The sequence below is a fragment of the Dermochelys coriacea genome, chromosome 1 (assembly GCF_009764565.3).
Source record: "Dermochelys coriacea isolate rDerCor1 chromosome 1, rDerCor1.pri.v4, whole genome shotgun sequence".
Taxonomy (NCBI): domain Eukaryota; kingdom Metazoa; phylum Chordata; order Testudines; family Dermochelyidae; genus Dermochelys; species Dermochelys coriacea.
The window spans coordinates 265,106,247-265,127,870 of NC_050068.2; the positions used below are offsets into that span (position 1 = coordinate 265,106,247).

General features: G+C 45.6%; 1 protein-coding gene across 1 annotated transcript; it reads right to left on the reverse strand.

The window, feature by feature from the left end:
* Nucleotides 1-6,049: 6,049 nt before the first annotated feature.
* LOC119850058 (matrix Gla protein-like) lies at nt 6,050-18,535 on the reverse strand. Its single transcript, XM_038387744.2, has 4 exons — nt 17,823-18,535; nt 14,152-14,187; nt 8,599-8,671; nt 6,050-7,482 (listed from the first exon to the last, which is right to left on the reverse strand). The coding sequence occupies exons 1-4, from the start codon at nt 17,887-17,889 to the stop codon at nt 7,353-7,355; spliced, it is 306 nt and encodes a 101-aa protein (XP_038243672.1). The 5' UTR covers nt 17,890-18,535; the 3' UTR covers nt 6,050-7,352.
* Between the last annotated feature and the right edge of the window lie 3,089 nt (nt 18,536-21,624).

Genomic DNA, 21,624 nt, shown 5'->3' on the forward strand with positions numbered 1-21,624 from the left:
TCCTAGCCTCTCAAACAACACTGCTGCCCATCCCATTCTAACCCTTTTTCATATATTTTTAAATGAATATATTGCTTGTGAAAGGTGCCTGACTCGCAACCATGCTCTGCTTGCCAGCTGCTCCTCACCAAACAAAAGACTGCCGTTCTTGGCCTCCCTGGATGATTCTGCCAACAAAGGAGCCAAACAGTGGCCAAAGTTGCAGGTGATATGGGCATTTGTCCCATAAATGCAATACACTGAGACCCACTAACTAGTTTTATACATCACAGAACAGGGACAGAAGGTAGCAACTTTCAGTCCCTGCTGACTGGCTGGATTCCAACTAGTGCCTTGCTTGTGAGAGGCTGTATGTCCCATTCCTATTTAGGGCTTCCACATGAGCTCATCTTGAGGAGCAGTCCTGGTTTGGGGGGAGAGGCTGCCCCATACCTTTTAAGAAGCAGCTTGCACAACACAGAAACAGACCTGAACAGGGATGGCCCAAAGTTTTTGCAGGTCCTTTGGTATTTAAGCTCAGTACCAATGTGGACACAAGAACAAATGGATATAAACTGGCCATCAGGAAGTTTAGACTTGAAATTAGACCAAATTAGACCAGAGGAGTGAAGTTCTGGAACAGCCTTCCAAGGCAAGCAGTGGGGGCAAAAGACATATCTGGCTTCAAGACTAAGCTTGATAAGTTTATGGAAGGGATGGTATGATCGGATAGCCCAATTTTGGCAATTAATTGATCTTCAACTATTAGCAGTAGATATGACCAATGGCCTGTGATGGGATGTTAGATGGGGTGGGATCTGAGTTACCACAGCAAATTCTTTCCTGGGTGTCTGGCTGGCGTTTAGCCGATCACCATATTTGGGGTCGGGAAGGAATTTTCCCTTCTGACCTTAAAGTCTATGATTCTATAAAAGCTGCATATGCTGGGCCCCATTCAGCAATCTACACTAATCCTCCTGCATCAGCGGCTTCCCACCTCTTTGCGACCTCCCACCCATTAGGCTGTAGTGAGTCCTCCCATTCGCTTATCATGCTCTGTGGGCTTTAATGATTGCTCTACATAGAGAGAACTGTTCTTTGGCTCTTGTTCTATGTGTTGCAGGGGAAGGGAGACAGGAGATTCAATCACTAGCACAGTTTGATGGCACTGGGGTGAGATGGGATTATGGATGGAAAGTCAAGGATGATGCTCTGACTAGCCGGTCAGGTACACAGGGGTGTTTGTGGTTTGGTTCATCTGAAAGAACAGGTCCCTGTCAATGTTCCCTCTAATTTTTGACAGGCCATGTGCGCAAAAAATTCTTCTGTGCAAATTGTTGTGTGTGTGGTGTTTCGCTGTGTGTGTGGGGTTTAGAATCTGTGTGTGTGCGCAGACGCGCACAGCTTAGAGGGAACAGTGTCCCTGTGCCACCACATAGATCACATAGGCATCATTGGTTCTGAAATATAATCAGGGTTGGCATGATATCCTTATATTATGACACCGCCTCAGAATGTTATAATGCTGGGTCATGACAGGTCAGTGATGTAAAGGCATTTGCACCCTTGTGCTGATGTCACATTGTGCCTCAGAGGACAAGGTAATAAAGGCAGACAACCTCCTTCTAATTCTTTGAACTGTCCAGTCATCTCTGTCCCTATTTTTTAAAGCATGAGGTCTCAGCCTTCAGATCATGTCCCCTTTGGAAGGATCACAAGCATATGTCAAGGCCCTGGCCCTTCCCAAATTGCTAATTAGATTAGACTAATCAATCCTGACTAGATCCCAGCTAGACTGAAAAGAGTCCTGGTATAAAAATGGTTGAGAAACACTGTTGTTGGGTATTTGAATTTTGGCAGAGCTAGCCTATTTGGGGGCTCTAAGCAGGAATATTTTTCCCCCTCCCACACACAACACATACTAAAAAAGTGAAGAGCCTCCCCTCACCCCTCACCCCCCCCCCCCCGAGCTGCTCAGGGCCCTAAGCAATTGCTTAGTCTGCTTATGCCTAGTGCAGACACTGTTTAACTAATCCTACCAAGACTACAAAAAGAAGGATTCTGGGTGGACTTCTCCTGAAGGTCGAAACAACAGACTGGACTTCTACACAGAGTGCTTCCGCCGATGTGCATGGGCTGAAATTGTGGAAAAGCAGCATCACTTGCCCCATAACCTCAGCCATGCAGAACACAATGCCATCCACAGACTCAGAAACAACTCTGACATCATAATCAAAAAGGCTGACAAAGGAGGTGCGGTCATCATCATGAATAGGTCGGAGTTTGAACAAGAGGCTGCTAGGCAGCTCTCCAACACCACTTTCTACAAGTCATTACCCTCTGATCCACTGAGGGTTACCAAAAGAAACTACAGCATTTGCTCAAGAAACTCCCTGAAAAAGCACAAGAACAAATCCGCACAGACACACCCCTGGAACCCTAACCTGGGGTATTCTATCTGCTACCCAAGATGCATAAACCTGGAAATCCTGGACGCCCCATCATCTCAGGCATTGGCACCCTGACATCAGGATTGTCTGGCAATGTAGACTCCCTCCTCAGGCCCTTCGCTACCAGCACTCCCAGCTATCTTCAAGACACCACTGACTTCCTGAGGAAACTACAATCTATCAGTGATCTTCCTGAAAACACCATCCTGGCCACTATGGATGTAGAAGCCCTCTACACCAATATTCCACACAAAGATGGACTACAAGCCATCAGGAACAGTATCCCCAATAATGTCATGGCAAACCTGGTGGCTGAACTTCATGACTTTGTCCTCACCCATAACTATTTCACATTTGGAGACAATGTATACCTTCAAATCAGCGGCACTACTATGGGTACCCGCATGGCCCCACAGTATGCCAACATTTTTATGGCTGACTTAGAACAACGCTTCCTCAGCTCTCGTCCCCTAATGCCCCTACTCTACTTGCACTACATTGATGACATCTTCATCATCTGGACCCATGGAAAAGAAGCCCTGGAGGAATGCCACCATGATTTCAACAATTTCCATCCCTCCATCAACCTCAGCCTGGACCAGTCCACACAAGAGATCCACTTCCTGGACACTAATAAGCGATGGTCACATAACCACCACCCTATACCGGAAACCTACTGACCGCTATTCCTACCTACATGCCTCCAGCTTTCATCCAGACCATACCACACGATCCATTGTCTACAGCCAAGCTCTACGATACAACCACATTTTTTTCAAGCCCTCAGACAGAGACAAACACCTACAAGATCTCTATCAAGCATTCTTACAACTACAGTACCCACCTGCTGAAGTGAAAAAACAGATTGACATAGAGTATCAGGAGAGTACCCAGAAGTCACCTACTACAGGACAGGCCCAACGAAGAAAATAACAGAACGCCACAGCCATCACCTTCAGCCCCAACTAAAACCTCTCCAACGCATCATCAAGGATCTACAACCTATCCTGAAGGATGACCCATCACTCTCACAGATCTTGGGAGACAGGCCAATCCTTGCTTACAGACAGCCCCCCAACCTGAAGCAAATACTCACCAGCAACCGCACACCACACAACAGAACCACTAACCCAGGAACCTATCCTTGCAACAAAGCCTGTTGCCAGCTGTGTCAACATATCTATTCAGGGGACACTATCATAGGGCCTAATCACATCAGCCATACCATCAGAGGTTCGTTCACTTGCACATCTACCTATGTGATTTATGCCATCATGTGCCAGGAATGTCCCTCTGCCATGTACATTGGTCAAACTGGACAGTCTCTACATAAAAGAAGAAATGGACACAAATCAGACGTCAAGAATTATAACATTCAAGAACCAGTTGGAGAACACTTCAATCTCTCTGGTCACTCGATCACAGACCTAAGAGTGGCTATCCTTCAACAAAAAAGCTTCAAAAACAGACTCCAACGAGAGACTGCTGAATTGGAATTAATTTGCAAACTGGATACAATTAACTTAGGCTTGAATAGAGACTGGGAATGGATGAGTCATTACACAAAGTAAAACTATTTCCCCATGTTATTTCTCCCCCACCCCCCAACCCCTTCCGCACTGTTCCTCAGATGTTCTTGTTAACTGCTGGAAATAGCCTACCTTGCTTGTCACCATGAAAGGTTTTCCTCCTTTCCCCCCACTGCTGCTGGTGATGGCTCATCTTAAGTGATCACTCTCCTTACGATGTGTATGATAAAACCCATTGTTTCATGTTCTCTGTGTCTGTATATAAATCTCCCCTCTGTATTTTCCACCAAATGCATCCGATGAAGTGAGCTGTAGCTCACGAAAGCTTATGCTCAAATAAATTTGTTAGTCTCTAAGATGCCAGAAGTACTCCTTTTCTCTTTACAGTGTGTATGGTAACACCCATTGTTTCATGTTCTCTATGTATATAAACCTCCCCACTGTATTTTTCAATGAATGCATCCAATGAAGTGAGCTGTAGCTCACGAAAGCTTATGCTCAAATAAATTTGTTAGTCTCTAAGGTGCCACAAGAACTCCTAATCAGGAGATAAATCCCACATGTATCTAGGTTATAATTTCAGAGTTGGCGTCAGTTCACAAATCTGACTGTGCATATCATGCCCACTAGCCATTTATCCCTTCCCACTGAACCCTTAGGCCTTTGCTTCTACGTATATTTTAGCATGACGATAATGGGAGATTAGCCAACGTTTGGAGTGCAGGGTTCATGCAGAGCTCTGAAAATGTAAAATGCTTTAGTGGTGCCACATGCTCTTTCACTGAGTGAAATGAAATGTCCGTTAGGTGGCAGCAGAGGATATGTAATGATGAGACAGGGCTGCAAAACTATAAGCAGTTTGTGCCACTATGAGTCCCCTCTGTGCATACTTTACCCTCCACACTCAGCGATGCATGCCTGCCCTAAACAAAGCCCATCCCAAACCATACAAGCACCATAAGGTTCACACCATCTCTATGAGCTTGCTAGGATGCCCATATCAGCAGTACATCGTTATTTCAGTTTGTTACAGGTGTACTCACAAACACACGCTGTCCCCAAATTGGGTAGTGTTCCACTTGTAGAGGGAACAATGGGCCTGTGTCTTTGGAGGAGCTCCAGTCACCCAGCTCAAATATATACCTACACTATGCAGACTGAAAGGCCTAGTACCTTCTCACCCACATGGTACAATACAAGGTAGTTATCTGGGGCCTGTAGCCCTTCTCTCAACTTCAGAGCCAAGAGGGGCAGGCATTTCATTCAGACCCACATCTCTTTCTCTTTACAGTTGGAGTGAGACTCTCAGAGAAGGAAAAACATTTATTTCTCTTCCCAAAAGAGTACATACCTCCAGGGGAAGAGTTGGGATTCCCATTAGAGTCAGTGAGAATTAAGTCTATTTCTACATGAACATGGGGACTGGGTTCACCTCTTATCCCAGTATGAAGACGGTCTCTCCAGGGGAAGGAAGAATTTAACTAATGGTAGAGTAGGATCCACCTTTCCCTGACACAGTCTTATGCAGAAAGAAAAGGAGTACTTGTGGCACCTTAGAGACTAACAAATTTATTAGAGCATAAACTTTTGTGAGCTACAGCTCACTTCATCGGATGCATTTGGTGGAAAAAACAGAGGAGAGATTTATATACACACACACAGAGAACATAGTTTCATGTTCTCTGTGTGTGTGTGTATATAAATCTCTCCTCTGTTTTTTCCACCAAATGCATCCGATGAAGTGAGCTGTAGCTCACGAAAGCTTATGCTCTAATAAATTTGTTAGTCTCTAAGGGGCCACAAGTACTCCTTTTCTTTTTGCAAATACAGACTAACACGGCTGCTACTCTGAAACCAGTCTTATGCAGGTATCACTTAATTGATTTCAATGTAATTACTCCTGATTAACACTGGGATAAGTGAGAGGAGAATCAGGCCAATGTTGTTTTTCCTATTCAGTACCCACCTTTGCTACAGAGAGAGAGCGCTTTATCTTCCAGACCTCTCTTCCACCTCAGTTGAATCTCACCACCTCTCACTCCCCACTGGATGCTGGACACATGAACAGAGAGAAGCAAAACACAAACCTGCTTTACATAACCAGCGTTTATTATAGCCACCAGCCACCATGTGAATTTTGCTGCTGAGCAGACACCTGCCCCTCTGGAGAGCCTGACATCTCCCTTACAGAACAGAATATATGATGGTACAGGTGAAATTTCAGAAAGTTGATAATGCATAACACTCATAAAAAGATACCTGCATGAATTTGCAAAGAGGGAAGATACATATTGGGGATCGGCAAACCAATTGGGATAAACCTGGCACTGACCCAACTTCAACCCAACCCTGAACTGACCCTTTTTTTTTGTTGAAGATTCATAAAAGTTCAATTAACTTTGTTTTATTTTTACAGCTGCCTGCATATTTTTTGTTGTTGTTGTTGTTTCAGCCAGGACCAGAAACATAAGTGCTGAACTAATTCTGAGGAACAGCTGTTTGTTTGGGTATTTTCAGCCTAACCAGAAACAGGGTGTATCAGAAGTACCAGAGATTTCCACCCCAATTTTGCAGGTCCAAGAAGCTCAGTGAAGTATATAAAAATCAAGGTGCTTAGTTGAATGGAACCAGCAAACCTTTATAAATCTCCCCACTGTATTTTCCACTGAATGCATCCGATGAAGTGAGCTGTAGCTCATGAAAGCTTATGCTCAAATAAATTTGTTAGTCTCTAAGGTGCCACAAGTCCTCCTTTTCTTTTTACCAAACCTTTAGTGGCTCATGCGTTGTCACAAACATATACTTGGGCTGATCATCCCATTCTGGAACCTGATCGTGGCAAACTGCTGGACTTTCCCCCAATCACAACAGGAAGCATCAGGACCCCTCCCTTTCCAATGAGTGCATAAGGATCACTGTTCCACACACACACACACACACACACACACACTTGTATTGCTCATATTATTCACCCCTCATCTTGTATTTTTTTGACAGGGGAGGGAGCACAAAAGATCTTGCTGCCACCCTTTGTCATATTTTGAGTTTCTTCAGAAGAATCTATTCTTTCTAAACTTGCTCTGGAACTTCTGTGGGAAGCATATAAGATAGATTTTCCTCACCTTCCTTTCTCTGAAGAAGCTCAAAATACCATGGGAGGCCACAGGGGGGAATGCCTTTGGTAGAAGGATCACAACTAGTGTTCAGCAGTCTCGGACTGGAAAAATGGATATATGGGGTAAATTTTGCCATTGTGCTCTCATCAGTGCTGAGCAGAATTGAAGTGGGCCCAATCTACCTCTCCCTTTTCCTTCCTTCCCTTCCTTCCACTACCCCAGTCTTTATGGAGGTCCGACTGAACCCTAGCCAGATGAAGGAAGGGACAGTCTCTTCTTCAGAATCTCCCAAAGTAACGCTGATATGCAGCATAAAATCCCACATATTCGGACAGGTAGTCACAGGGGGCATAGTTTTCACACTGTTCCTTCCTCAGCTCCACTGGGGACTTGTACAATTCATAGTACCTGCAGTAGACAAAGAGACAAATACCACTCATGACTCATCAGACTCCTATGCCACCTGCTGAACTCAGGGAGAATGATTACCCAGCATTCCCTAGAGATGGACTCCCTTATAGTGAATATGATATTTACCTACAAAGGGTTAGAACCTAGTCCCTTTGATTAATGTCCAGGGGTGGGAGGGAGCTCTATCAGTTGGGGATTGAAGCCAATTCCCCATCTTGTCCATAAGGCTCTAACAGCTAAAGATAGAACCCAGGCTCCCTGGTTATTGTTCCAGGGGAGTGGGTTGGGTCTACACGCTGGGACTTTACCCCAGGAACCTTAGTTATCCTTTCAGAAGCTTTACTAACTGGGGATTAAACCCAAGCCTTTAACTACCATCCAACGATGCTCAACTAGAAATGTCTTATCCCTCAGGGCCTCTGTGAGATGTAGCTTGGTGACCTCTCCCAGGATGTATGTGAAGCATGTTCTTGTGTCAGTCAGCCAAAGTTCTGAGTCCCTGCCTCCAGGAATGCTGTAAAAAAAAAAAAAGGTCTGCTTGCTGTAGCATCTGGGCCTAGTCAGAATGAAAAGCCAGTCTGATCTGACCTCATCCCTGCAGCAGAACTGAGCTCAGTGCAGGAACTGAAGGCAAAGATGAAACCTCCTCAGTGCGCCCTGTGCAGCGGGTTGCTTTGGTCTCTGATGCAGGCTAGAGCAGCCTCTAACTTGCACCCCATTCTCCCTGGCCCCTAAGGGCAGTTCAATTAGTCAGAATTACCAGCAGCCTAGGAATGCTAGCCAAGTACCCCCCTTCCTGAAATACTCTAAGCAACGCACCTGGTATGCCCTTGTGCTGGGGGCTCTTACCGGAGGTGATGTAAAGCTGACTATGATCACTCAATGTCTGTCAGAGACTCCTTAGGGGATATTTATAGCCCTTTAAGGAAGAATAGACCACTTGTTTCCAGCAAGTATCTCCAGCATCCTCTTTTTTCTGCTTCTTGTGTGAGGATGTTATCCCAGACATGAATCAAATTCCTTGCCAGATCCCACTGCCTTCCTATCCCTCTCTGAAATAATCCATACACAGTTCAGTCCTGAGCCCAGCAGGTGAGTCAGGGAAGATTTTACCTTTCATAATAGGGGTAGGACCTCTTCTGCCTCCTCACAAAGGCATTGGCTGTTTCTCTTTTTACCTTGACACCTGCCATGGGAAAATAGAACAATGGATTAGAGCTTTGGGGCTGCCCTCCTTTAGACCAAATACTAGAATGTCCTCTGGAGATGGAACATCTGCTATCCCTCATCACAGTCCCTCCCCACCCTACTTCCCAGTGCACATCTACCTACCCCAACCTCCACAGTTCTGCCTCCCTATCTCCCCCTCCACTCCAATCTGCTTGGTCTCAGAGCCAAGTTCCCCCTTGGCCATGACTCCAGGAGCATGATTCTCTTGTCACTTACCCTGATGTAAATCTGGAGCAAAGCTATTGCAGTCAGTGGAGTCACAGGTGCAGTAGGAGAAGAGACTCAAGCCCCAAATCTGCAGGGACATGGTTCCCTCTCTCTCCAATCCTGATGACCTTAGAGTTTTGCCTTCTTCTATACAATCTGACCCAACCTCATATGGACTGTCCCACTGGCCATTGCACAGTGAAGCCTTGGTACCAATGTCTGCAGAGCACCCCAAGGTGACTGAAGGCAGTGGAGGTTGTGTCACTGACTGTTGCCTGCTGAGACACTGGTGTCCACGCAGCCAGAATACCTTTAAGTGACTGTAAGAAGGCTGTGCTTATGAATATTGGTGCCCATGTGTGCAGAGTGCTAGGAAAGATTTTCAGACTATTCCCAACAGGGAAATATGCCGGTAATCTCCGCACAGAGGGATCCTGGTGCTATGTGTAGAGATTCTTGAGAGGGCAGAGGACCCTGCACCTCTTTCCCCGGCACACTGAGCACTCATGGAGAGTTTTGGATACCTGTGTTTGGGGACTATTCCGAGATGGCTGCCAGGCTCTTCCCACATAGAGGTTGTACCATTCCCAGATCAGCTCATCTCCTTAACTCAGGCTTTCAACTGCCAGCCAAATGTTCTTTCTGATGCCAGATTAGTTGGCCAGTGAGAGAGCCCAGCTCATGGGCAGAGAAGGGGTTATCTCTGGGGACCAACTGGCAAGCTGAGCTCAGGTCAGGTCTGAAATACCACCTACAAATAAACCTTCACTATAAAAAGTTCCAGCAATTACAACCTCCCTTGTAAAGATGTTTCTCTCTCTCTCTCTCTTCCCTCCTCTCCCCCCATGTTTTGATTGGTTCTCTGGGAAATTCCAGCTTTAATGATCCCCAGCAGCAATTTGTCCCTCGACCTATGGGACAGAGGGGGATAAGAGAGCCAGGGGATAGAAATCCATTAGGAAAACTGTGAGCCAGGCTGCAGAGTGAGGGACAGGGGAACATTTCAGACCCTAAACTCAGGTCCCACCCTGAACTGAACAGAATATGCAGTCAGTACATAGTCCAAACTTGCCCTTTTTCTGCTAGTTGAAATTACAGTGATACAACATAAAGCTCAGCCTAAACTTTCTCCCAACACTTGACTGTTCTTAGGTTTTCCCTGAAGGGACCTCTGTCCCAAACCCTAGCTCTCTTTGTCATTCCATCTCCCTTATATCCCAGTGGCCCTAATAAGCCTCTCTTGCCTCAGCAAGTCAGCAGAACTACTAACTGAGCAGCTTGGTGCATGTTTCCAACTCCTGCATGTTTCTAACTCCAGCCAACAGAGGAGCCCTGCCGTTCTGTGACATCAATTATGGGTATCCCTCTGTTCTGCTATTACTTCAGCTAGCTCACACCCTAATCCCCATGTAGCTCCCAGGACAACATGATTGTTGACTGTCCTGCCTCATGTCCTGGTTTATCTGAGAGTTGAAAACCTCAGCCTGCTCATGTCACTGCTGCCTGCTTCCTACTGTTTGCAGGATCTTCAGTTCCATCAGGCCATGTGAAAATTGGACCTTTAGTTGTCACGGGTGTTCTGCTGAGGCGGGAGGACTCATGATGACAGCTGCTATAGATCTCAGTGTTGGACAAGGAAGGAGAAAGAAACAAGAGGATTCCATAAGCATCTCACTCATTCCCTAATCCTGATAATGGGAAAGATGAAGGCAGATGCAGGGCTTGAGACACATGCAGAGATTCATAGATTCATAGATTCATAGATACTAAGGTCAGAAGGGACCACTCTGATCATCTAGTCCGACCTCCTGCACAGCGCAGGCCACAGAATGTCACCCACCACTCCTATGAAAAACCTCACCCATGTCTGAGCTAGTGAAGTCCTCAAATCATGGTTCAAAACTTCAAGGAGCAGAGAAGCCTCCCTCCAGTAAACCATGCCCCATGCTACAGAGGAAGGCAAGAAAAACCTCCAGGGCCTCTCCAATCTGCCCTGGAGGAAAACTCCCTCCCGACCCAAAACATGGCAATCAGCCAAACCCTGAGCACATGGGCAAGATTCACCAGCCAGATACCCAGGAAAGAATTTTCTATAGTAAATCAGATCCCATCCATCTAATATCCCATCTCAGGGGATTTGGCCTATTTACCCTGAATATTTAAAGATCAATTACTTACCAAAATCCCATTATCCCATCATACCATCTCCTCCATAAACTTATCGAGTAGAAGCTTAAAACCAGATAGATCTTTTGCCCCCACTGCTTCCCTTGGAAGGTTATTCCAAAACTTCACTCCTCTGATGGTTAAAAACCTTCGTCTGATTTCAAGTCTAAACTTCCTGGTGGCCAGTTTATACCCATTTGTTCTTGTGTCCACATTGGTGCTGAGCTTAAATAATTCCTCTCCCTCTCCTATATTTATCCCTCTGATATATTTATAGAGAGCAATTATATCTCCCCTCAACCTTCTTTTAGTTAGGCTAAACAAGCCAAGCTCCTTAAGTCTCCTTTCATAAGACAAGTTTTCCATTCCTCGGATCATCCTAGTAGCCCTTCTCTGTACCTGCTCCAGTTTGAATTCATCCTTTTTAAACATGGGAGACCAGAACTGCACACAGTATTCTAGGTGAGGTCTCACCAGTGCCTTGTATAACGGTACTAAAACCTCCTTATCCCTACTGGAAATGCCTCTCCTGATGCATTCCAAAACCGCATTAGCTTTTTTCACAGCCATATCACATTGGCAGCTCATAGTCATCCTATGATCAACCAATACTCCAAGGTCCTTCTCCTCTTCCGTTACTTCTAATTGATGCGTCCCCAACTTATAACTAAAATTCTTGTTATTAATCCCTAAATGCATAACCTTACACTTCTCACTATTAAATTTCATCCTATTACTATTACTCCAGTTTACAAGGTCATCCAGATCCTCCTGTATAATATCCCGATCCTTCTCCGAATTGGCAATACCTCCCAGCTTTGTATCATCTGCAAACTTTATTAGCACACTCCCACTTTTTGTGCCAAGGTCAGTAACAAAAAGATTAAATAAGATTGGTCCCAAAACCGATCCCTGAGGAACTCCACTGGTAACCTCCCTCCAACCTGACAGTTCGCCTTTCAGTAGGACCCGTTGCAGTCTCCCCTTTAACCAATTCCTTATCCACCTTCTGATGTTCATATTGATCCTCATCTTCTCCAATTTAACTAATAATTCCCCATGTGGCACGGTATCAAATGCCTTACTGAAATCTAGGTAAATTAGATCCACTGCATTTCCTTTATCTAAAAAATCTGTTACTTTTTCAAAAAAGGAGATTAGGTTGGTTTGGCACGATCTACCTTTTGTAAAACCATGTTGTATTTTGTCCCATTTACCAATTGACTTCAATGTCCTTAACTAATTTCCTCCTTCAAAATTTTTTCCAGGACCTTGCATACTACAGATGTCAAACTAACTGGCCTGTAGTTACCTGGATCACTTTTTTTTCCTTTCTTAAAAATAGGAACTATATTAGCAATTCTCCAATCATTCGGTACTATTCCTGAGTTTACAGATTCATTAAAAATTCTTGCTAATGGGCTTGCAATTTCAGGTGCCAATTCCTTTAATATTCTTGGATGAAGATTATCTGGGCCCCCCGATTTAGTCCCATTAAGCTGTTTCAGTTTCGCTTCTACCTCTGATATGGTAATATCTACCTCTATATCCTCCTTCCCATTTGTCATGCTACCATTATCCCCCAAGATCCTCTTTAGCCTTATTAAAGACTGAGGCAAAGTATTTGTTTAGATATTGGGCCATGCCTAGATTATCTTTAACCTCCGCCCATCCTCAGTGTTAAGCGGCCCCACTTCTTCCTTCTTAGTTTTCTTTTTATTTATATGGCTATAGAACCTTTTACTATTGGTTTTAATTCCCTTTGCAAGGTCCAACTCTACTCGACTTTTAGCCTCTCTGACTTTATCCCTACATCTTCTGACCTCAATTAGGTAGCTTTCCTTGCTGATCCCTCCCATCTTCCACTCCCTGTATGCTTTCTGCTTCTTCATAATCACCTCTCTAAGATGCTTGCTCATCCAGCGTGGTCTACAACTCCTTCCTATGAATTTTTTCCCCTTTCTTGGGATACAGGCTTCCGATAGCTTCTGCAGTTTTGATTTAAAGTAATCCTAGGCCTCAACTGCCTTTAGATCCATAAGTTCTTCAGTCCAATCCACTTCCCTAACTAATTGCCTTAATTTTTGAAAGTCAGCCCTTTTGAAATCAAAAACCCTAGTTGCAGATTTATTTTTGTTAATCCTTCCATTTAGTTTGAACTGAATTAGCTCATGATCACTTGAGCCAAGATTGTCCCCTACAACCATTTCTTCTATGAGGTCCTCGCTACTCCCAAAATTAAATCTAAAATGGCATCCCCTCTAGTCGGTTCAGCAACTACTTGATGAAGGAATCCATCAGCTATCGCATCTAGGAAAATCTGAGCCCTATTATTATTACTAGCACTGGTCCTCCAGTCTATATCTGGGAAGTTAAAGTCTCCCATGATCACGCAGTTTCCATTAGTATTTACTTTATTAAAGACATTAAAAAGGGCTCTATCCATAACCAAATTAGATCCCGGAGGTCTATAGCACACCCCAAGCACTATCGCAGGAGAGGCTTACTAGTTTTCTTCCCCAATGTAATTTTTGCCCAGACAGACTCTGTCTTATCCATTGCATCGCTTCTTATTTCTTTACATTCTAACTCATCGTTGATATACAATGCTACTCCACCCCCTTTACCTTTGTTTCTGTCTTTCCTAAACAGCACATACCCTTCAATACCTGTAGTCCAGTCATGACTACTATTCCACCATGTTTCTGTTATCCCTATAATATCTGGTTTCACTTCCTGCACCAGTAGCTCTAGTTCCTCCATTTTGTTACCTAGACTCCTCGCATTGGTGTATAAACATCTTAATTTTTGCTGTTTGGCCTCGCTCACATTTTGTACCCTATTAGGCACAGTCATTCTACAGCCAGTATAACCTATTAGACTAGTATCCACACCGCCCTCGCTCCTTATATACATTCTCCTACCCATGTCTGTATCCTTTCTTACTTCATCTTCTTCCCTCTCAATGCTAAAATCTGGCGTGGAGATTTTCTGGACATCTCCCATCCATCTCCCCCCAATTCCTAGTTTAAAGATGGGGGAAAGTCATAGCAAGATACTCACTTTCAACACCGTGTGATTCCAAGGAGTCCTTTGAATCTGGAAATCAAAGAATAGGAGTCAGGGGATACCATGCAGGAACCAAACATGTGACTCCAGTCCTTGGCCCCCATTGGATGACTGTATCTCCCTCCCTTATTGGGCAACACCATTTCCCTTCCCGCATCAGGAATTTTTATCTCTCTGCCCCCAGTAGGGCCTTGTCTGCACTAGAAGTTTGGGGCAAAAATTTCCCACCATTGCTAATACTGGTTCAGCTCAATCAGTGTCACCAGAGTTTATAGGGTATCTCTACATGAGAGCGGGAAGGTGTAAATTCCAGCTCACAAAGATATACTTGAACTAACTCTGATTGAGCCCCGTGCACTACAAACAGAAGTGTGGCTGCAGCAGTGTGAGCAGCTGGCGGGGCTATCCCTCCAAGTAAGATCCTGTCCAAGAACACAGGTACATACTCAGGATGGCTAGCCATTCCTGCCGATCAGCGTTAGCACAGGTATGTTCACCGGTGCTGGAATCATGTCTCCAGTTCTAGTGTAGACATACACATAGTGTCATTTCAGCTTGCTTGGAGCAAGATGACATAGTGATAAAAATGCCAAGATGGGAAGCCTGTCTACATTAGAGATACTATCAAAAGAACTTCAGTGGTGGTAGAAATAATGGGAAATTTTGCCCAAAATGCCTAGTGTAGACACAGCCTGGATGGCACCATATCTCCTTCTTCTCCACTACGGTGTTTTCTTTATTCTCTCTGAGGAGCTGAGGGTCTTTGACAGAATGTGAAGAGGAGGCAGGTATTAAAATACTTAGGAATAGTCCTGCCCTCTGGAACATTGTAGACCAGAACTGAGGTACAGGGAAGAATGTAATGTCTGTGTTTGTGTCACCACACCAGCTTTCCAGTCATCTAAAGAGGAACATAAGAACAGCCATACTGGGTCAGACCAAAGGTCCATCTAGCCCAGTATTCTGTCTTCCGACAGCGACCAATGCCAGGTGCCCCAGAGGGAATTAAGAGAACAGGTAATCATCAAGGGATCCATCCCCTGTCGCCCATTCCCAGCTTCTGGCAACCAGAGGCTAGGGACATAAGAACATAAGAACCCACTGTATATACCAAAGTCATTCTTAATTCTAACCTTCGATGGTCCCTGCAATCACCCAAGGGGAATTCCCTCTGATCTTACTGGGGGCTCATGGAACCCATACTCTGTTTGCCACTCCAAACCACATAGGCTCTGCTCTAGTTCTTCACATATCGCTCTTCCACCCCTAGCAAATCCCATCTGCTGTTGTATTAGAAGTGTATTTAAGGGGACAAAGAAGATTTAGGAAAATAAATATGTTGATTAATTGCTAGATTGTAAACTGTTTGAGGAGAGGGTTGTGGGTTTTTTTGTTGTTTTTTTTCCAAAGCACCATGTGCATTTACATTAGCAAGACGCATTTGTTGTCTGATCAGACCCTGCAGACTTTTTGTGGAGAAAGGTGCTATTCAGCATGAGTCTGGTTATCCGAGTTTGACCTAAGTCATTTAGGTTCAGCTTGTGACTCTCAGGCTCATGTTAAATACACCTTACTTAAGTAGTACCATTGACTTCAATGGGTCTGATTTGCAGAGTAAGGTCTTACTCAGCTTGAGCATGGGCATCAGAATCTGGCCGTTACCTAGCAGTGTCTGAGAGCTAACCAGCAGTTTTGCGGTGTCACATTCACCACAGTGAAGAGAAAGGGGAAACTGGTAGATGTCTCATTCACTGTGTTCCAAATGAACTCTACCCCCAAGCAGTCCCCAGCTCCTCTTCTCAACCGTGCAAACCTGCCACCAAAGGCAGGCGGGGGAATTTAACCTGGCCAACTTTCTTCTACCCCATCCCCTTCCCTCTGCCCCTAGAGGAGATGAGCAGTCTTCACACCACCCCCATCTTTACTCAGAGCTCCCCAGGCAGCCTCATCATGATTATCCTGCCCCAGTACTCCCCATGCACCTGTCCCCCAGTGCTGTGCTCATTTGAAGTTCATGTGAGTCTAGAGCACTGACTGCCACTCTGCATTGATTCCCCAGCCCTTAGCCATAGAGAACCCAGCAGAGCAGCAGCCCTCAGAGTCTTAGTAATAATGTGATTAATAGTTCCAGTGTTTTTCATCTGAGGATCTCCAGGTGATCGCCAAACACTAACTAGTTAATTCTCCCAATTACCTTGTGACTTAGGTAAGCACTATAATCCCCATATTACAGCTGGAAAAACTGAGGCACAGAGAGGTAAGTGATTTGCCTAAGGTAACACAGCAGAGAATAGACACTAGGACATTTGACCCCCAGCCTCCTGTACTAGACACTACCAGCAGGTGAGGCAGGCAGATGAAGGATCGTAGTAAGGGAGACAGAAAGTAGTGACCATGTTGATACCCCCTTCACCTCCTCCTCTGAGGAGAAGGTTGCAGATGAGAGGGAATGGGGAGTCTTTAACTTAATGCTTTTTAACCTTAGAAAGATTCAGGAATTCAACTGTGAGTTTTGGCAAAGGTATTGGCCAGTTCCCGTTTTATCCAAACTGTGCCACCTACACCAGGAGACAATGGCTCCTTACGAAATGTCAGAGGGCAACATGCTGTCTGCTGTAGAAAGAGCCTTCTGGAAATCTCTAGGTTTGTGGAGCCAATCTGTATTTTGCACTCCACATGGAAACTGATAAAGGATTAGACCCAGACTAATGAACAGACTAGTATAAAATAGCTGCTTTAGAGCAGACTGTCCAGGAATGAAGGAGAGAAGCTCTCTGAGGGGAAAACAATCAAAGATTAAAAACTGTATTGCAAAATATTAACTAATTTCTCACCAATCTGATGCCTGTGAGAGCAAATTTAATTTACAGGGTCATCTTTAACACTGAGGAATTTAACACTGACAAGAACTGGCATAGTACAGGGCAAGCTTTCTACCCTTCCTGTCTCAGCATCCCTGTCCATTCTGTCAAAGTAGAGAGAGGCTGCACACTTGCTATTTCAGATCTAGGTCTCCCACCCCCCTCCAGCTGTGCAACTCACCCCTCTATGGTGATTTCAGCTATTTCCTATTTAAGAGGGTTCTGGAGCTTGCCTCCCAGCTGCAGTTTATATCCTATAACCATATATTTTTTAACAGTATCACTGCCATTTTTTTCATTGTGCCTTCAAAAACTCTCCCAGTCCAACATATTTCAATGGAATTTAAAAAAGTGTAGCTTTATTTTTCTTCTCAGATGTCTCTGGGTACTGTACAACTTTCCAGTGTTGGCAGATATAACATAGCCTTCCCCATTGTCCATGCAGTTAGCTAATTCCTCTCAATTCTGACTTGCAGCGAAATCCATTTGTCCAAAACTGAGGACCCAGCTTTGCTAATTCACCTAAATCCTAAACTGGATTTCTGAGATTGCCAGTCATGCCCAATTGTGCAGTAGTTTGTGTCCTAGTGGAGGCAAATGTCTATTAGGGATTAGGCTGGAGACCCCCAAACCCATTCTTATTTGTTACCTATATAATATAGCACCTTGCCAGTTCAGTAGCCCATTGTATACTGCCTAGCCCCAACCAGGTATCCTCCTGAGCAGGCAGTCTTCTCAGGTTTTAAGTGTTCAATAATACACTCAGAGAACACTCCAGGTGAGATAAATGCTGTGTCCCCTTACCTCTTTCACAATAACAGGAGACTGCCAGGGCCAGGGTCAGGAGTAGCAGCACCAGAAGTTTCCTCATCTTCTCCTTTTTGTCTAACACAATTCTGCAGCCTCAGAGCTTCTCTAGGAGGGTTCTGGAACTTGCCTCCCAGCTGCAGTTTATATCCTGTGACCATCTGGAGAGATCAGGACTCTGGCCAGAGTCTCTCAAACTTTTACATTCCTGTGTCCCAGCTCCAACACAAAGCTTCGCATTTGCACCAATAGATATCCGGTCCTGGCAGCCATGTGCACATCCAACTCAGTCCAAAGGCTCATGGAACTTCCAGATGACTTTATGGAGCTCCTAATGCTACTTTTAAAGAAAAGGGAAAAAAAGCTTAATTACAAACATCCCATAGTTTAGTGTTGAGCGAGAAAGCAATTCCAGCTGCATGGAAGAGAGGCAATTGGAAAGAACCATCGTGTCATGACGTGGTGCAGCTGATGAAGGGCCATTAGCCATTTTTGCTAATGAAACAATCTTACACCTCTGACAATCTGAATTTAATCAAATCCTGCCTCAGCTCAAATAAGATGATTTCAGTTTAGTCTCTGGTATGCTGAGGTCCCCACAGAGGCAGTTTTCTTTCTGTGAGACAAGTGAAAAATGGTAAAACTGGAAATGGCGAGCTTGGCACATTGGCTTGCGTGGAAGTAACTCACCACATCACTCTTCACCTATTCCTCTGACCTGCTCAGGAACTCCTTCCAGACAAAATCATATGGAAGGATCCACTGTGCAATGCTGGGCAGGGGGAAGCTGAGCAGAGAAGGCAGAAGGAGGAAATGAAGGTTAGTAATCTGATCTGTTCCAATCTCAAACTAAGCAGCACTGTGCCCAGTTGTTTCAGAATATGGTCTTGGTGGCACATTAAGGGATTGCTTTCATCCAAATCAAGACTGATTTGAAATAATGCCCCAGAATGAAGCTAGAGGCATGTCGCTGCAGGAAGTGGCATCATTCAAATAAGGTATAAAACCAAAGCTAAATTTCTGGGGTCAGACAGTACAACTAGGCCTATATATACCACCTGAATATCCCACAATGCTTTTTGAAAGAGAATTAGCCTCAGTATCCTGGCCAAATTGCAATTTGGACAGTTACATTCTGTCTGCCTAAATTCCCTCTGAAGTGTCAAATAGATATGACATTTGATAGTTCCTGTCCTAAGATGTTGTTTGTACACTATTAAATGCCTACGAAAGAGACCGCTGCATGGCAAGGAGAAGAGGAAGTGATCCCTCCAGAGCCCAGTTTTCAAAAATGGGCACGTCACTCTGTGTTTGGTGGTTTTGGGTGTCCCAAAGCATGTATATACACAGGAAATGGGGAGGATGTGGCAGCAACAGGAGGCAGAAGGAACAGTGAGTTGAAGATTAGGAAGAAGGAACAAGAGGCAACTACATAGGTTTGGGCAGGATGAAAAAAAAGAGGAGATGCACAGCATTGAAGGATGAAAGGGAAATGCAAAAAGATGAGCCTAGAGAGACAAGGTGTGTGAGGTAATATCTTTTATTGGACCAACAGAATCCAGTTTCTTGGGTTATCTAATATCCTAGGACCAACATAGCTACAACAATATTGCATATGAAAGATGACCTGGTAAGACATGGCGGTGAGGTAATTGGACCAACTTCCAATAGAAGGTATGACCTCACCCACCTTGTCTCTCTAATGTCCTGGGACCGACAGAGCTACAACAATACTGCAAGTGACCCTGTAAGAGTCATAAGAGTATCTGAGATGGAGTCCTGCCCCTCTAGGGCATCTAGATGAAACATAAATGCTTTCAAGAGGGGTCTGGAGCAGTGCCAGGTTTACAATGGTGCTGGTGGCGCCATGGAGCCGGGCCCATGCTCAGAAGGGGCCCCAGCTCTGCTTGCACTGTGCCCTGAGACCCCGCCAGCCCGCTGGCTCCCCCCACCCCGCCCACCACTTGCTCCTCTTGGCCGGACCACCGAGGGCTCCTCTTCATCCCCTGGCCCCACCCGCCAACTTCTCTCTGCCCCCTGGCCAGACCCCAATGCACCTCCGGCACCGGGCAGTATCTGCATCCCACCACCTGTGGGGCTCCTCCTGTCTCCCTGGAGCTGAGCTGCCCAGGACTGGTTCAGAAGCCTAGCTAGTCTCGGCAAGTTCGGGAGAGATAGTGTGGGGGGCCTGACTGGGCCCCTCCAGGCAAGTGGGTCCTGAGGGAGCCCAGCTGGGGCAGGCCCTGGCCTGGCTGATTGCACCACTCCTGAGGGGCCGGAGCGATTCCCCACCCCAGGACCTGCCCTGGCTGCACTGGCAGCTCAGCTCAGCAGACAGTTGCCTCCCAGCAGGGCTGGTCAGGGCAGCCGGGAGGCAGGGCATAGGGGAGTGGGTGTCTGGAGGGCCTGGGTGGGGGGGTGCTGGGCTGTGAGGGGGTGGAGAAGAGCTGTGTGTGCTGGGACACTAGGGAATGGGGGTTCTGTGTGGGGTGTTGGATCGTTGTGGTGGAGTTGTGAGAAGGGGGGCACTGGACAGGGTAGGTGTTGTGCAGGGTGCTGTGCATTTGTGTTAGAATCGGGGGGGTGCGCTAGACATAGTAGGTCCAGGGGGGCTCTGGCCATAGGTAATCGGAGGGCTGTTCCAGTGTTGGGTTGAGGGGGCTGTGTGTCATGGCATGGGCCCACCCCCAAGGGGAAGGGGTATGCTGGCAGCACAGAGCTGGGCGGGCCACTGTGCGTCTGACAACTGCTGGTTTATAAATAGTGCCCTCGCACTGGGCTGGGCGGAGCAGGGCCTCCCCTGCCATGCCATGCCCCTGGCCAGCTGCTCGCTCCCAGGACCATCCCCCCTGCACCATGCTCCATTGTCCCCACAGGGGCCCACAAATATGTTGGGCACCGGGCCCACAAAAGGTTAATCCAGCTCTGGTTTGGAGCACTGGGTAGAATGACAGTTGGGTGGTTACTTGAGCTTGGGCTGAGGGAGAAAGGTACTGAATATAAGGGAGGGAAGGAAGGAGAAGAAGAAAGAACGAGAGATGAAGAGAAACCAAAGAAAGACTGAGAAACAGGCGCAGGTCAGAAGCAGAAGTGATTTTACTGGAGTAGAGGAAGGCAGAAGACAGGAAATAGAGCGCACAGATTTAGTTCAAGGATAGTAGTTAAGTAAAACAAAGAGGCGGAGAGAAGATGGAGATCTGCCTATAGGATAAATCCCATGATTTATTGGGCTTAAATTAAGATTAAAGTTAAGTAAGGGGAATTCTAGGCAGTACAGTAATACAAATAAATAATAATAATAACCACTATTTCCTGGAAACACAACGGCAGCCACCCATCAGCAATGAAAACTGCCATCTGGTTTCATCAGGCAGCACTGGATATGTTCAGTATGATACAAGAGTTTCCCTGGGAAGTTTTTAACATCCATTCTCCTGAACTTTTGGATTTTGGACCCTCTTGTGGTAGACAACTGCACTATATATTACCTTGGCAGCCAGGAGGTGTGTTTAGGACCAGAAGCAAAAAAGAACAAGCCAGTTTTGAATTCCTCTGGGAATAAGCTGCATGGCAGTATCAAATCCCAGGGCTCCCTGCAGCAAATCTAGAGGTAAGAGGATATTAACTAGCTCCTAGAAACTGACTCTGTTAGTGCTGTCAGTTGTAAATAATGTTAAGCTTTATGGAGATGGTGTCTTGTCTGGTCCTGGCCTCTCCCACCCTTAGTTAATTTTTCCTGGTGTGTGAATAGTTGGATTGGCATACAACTCTATCATTCCCCCAGCTCCTGCTGCACTAT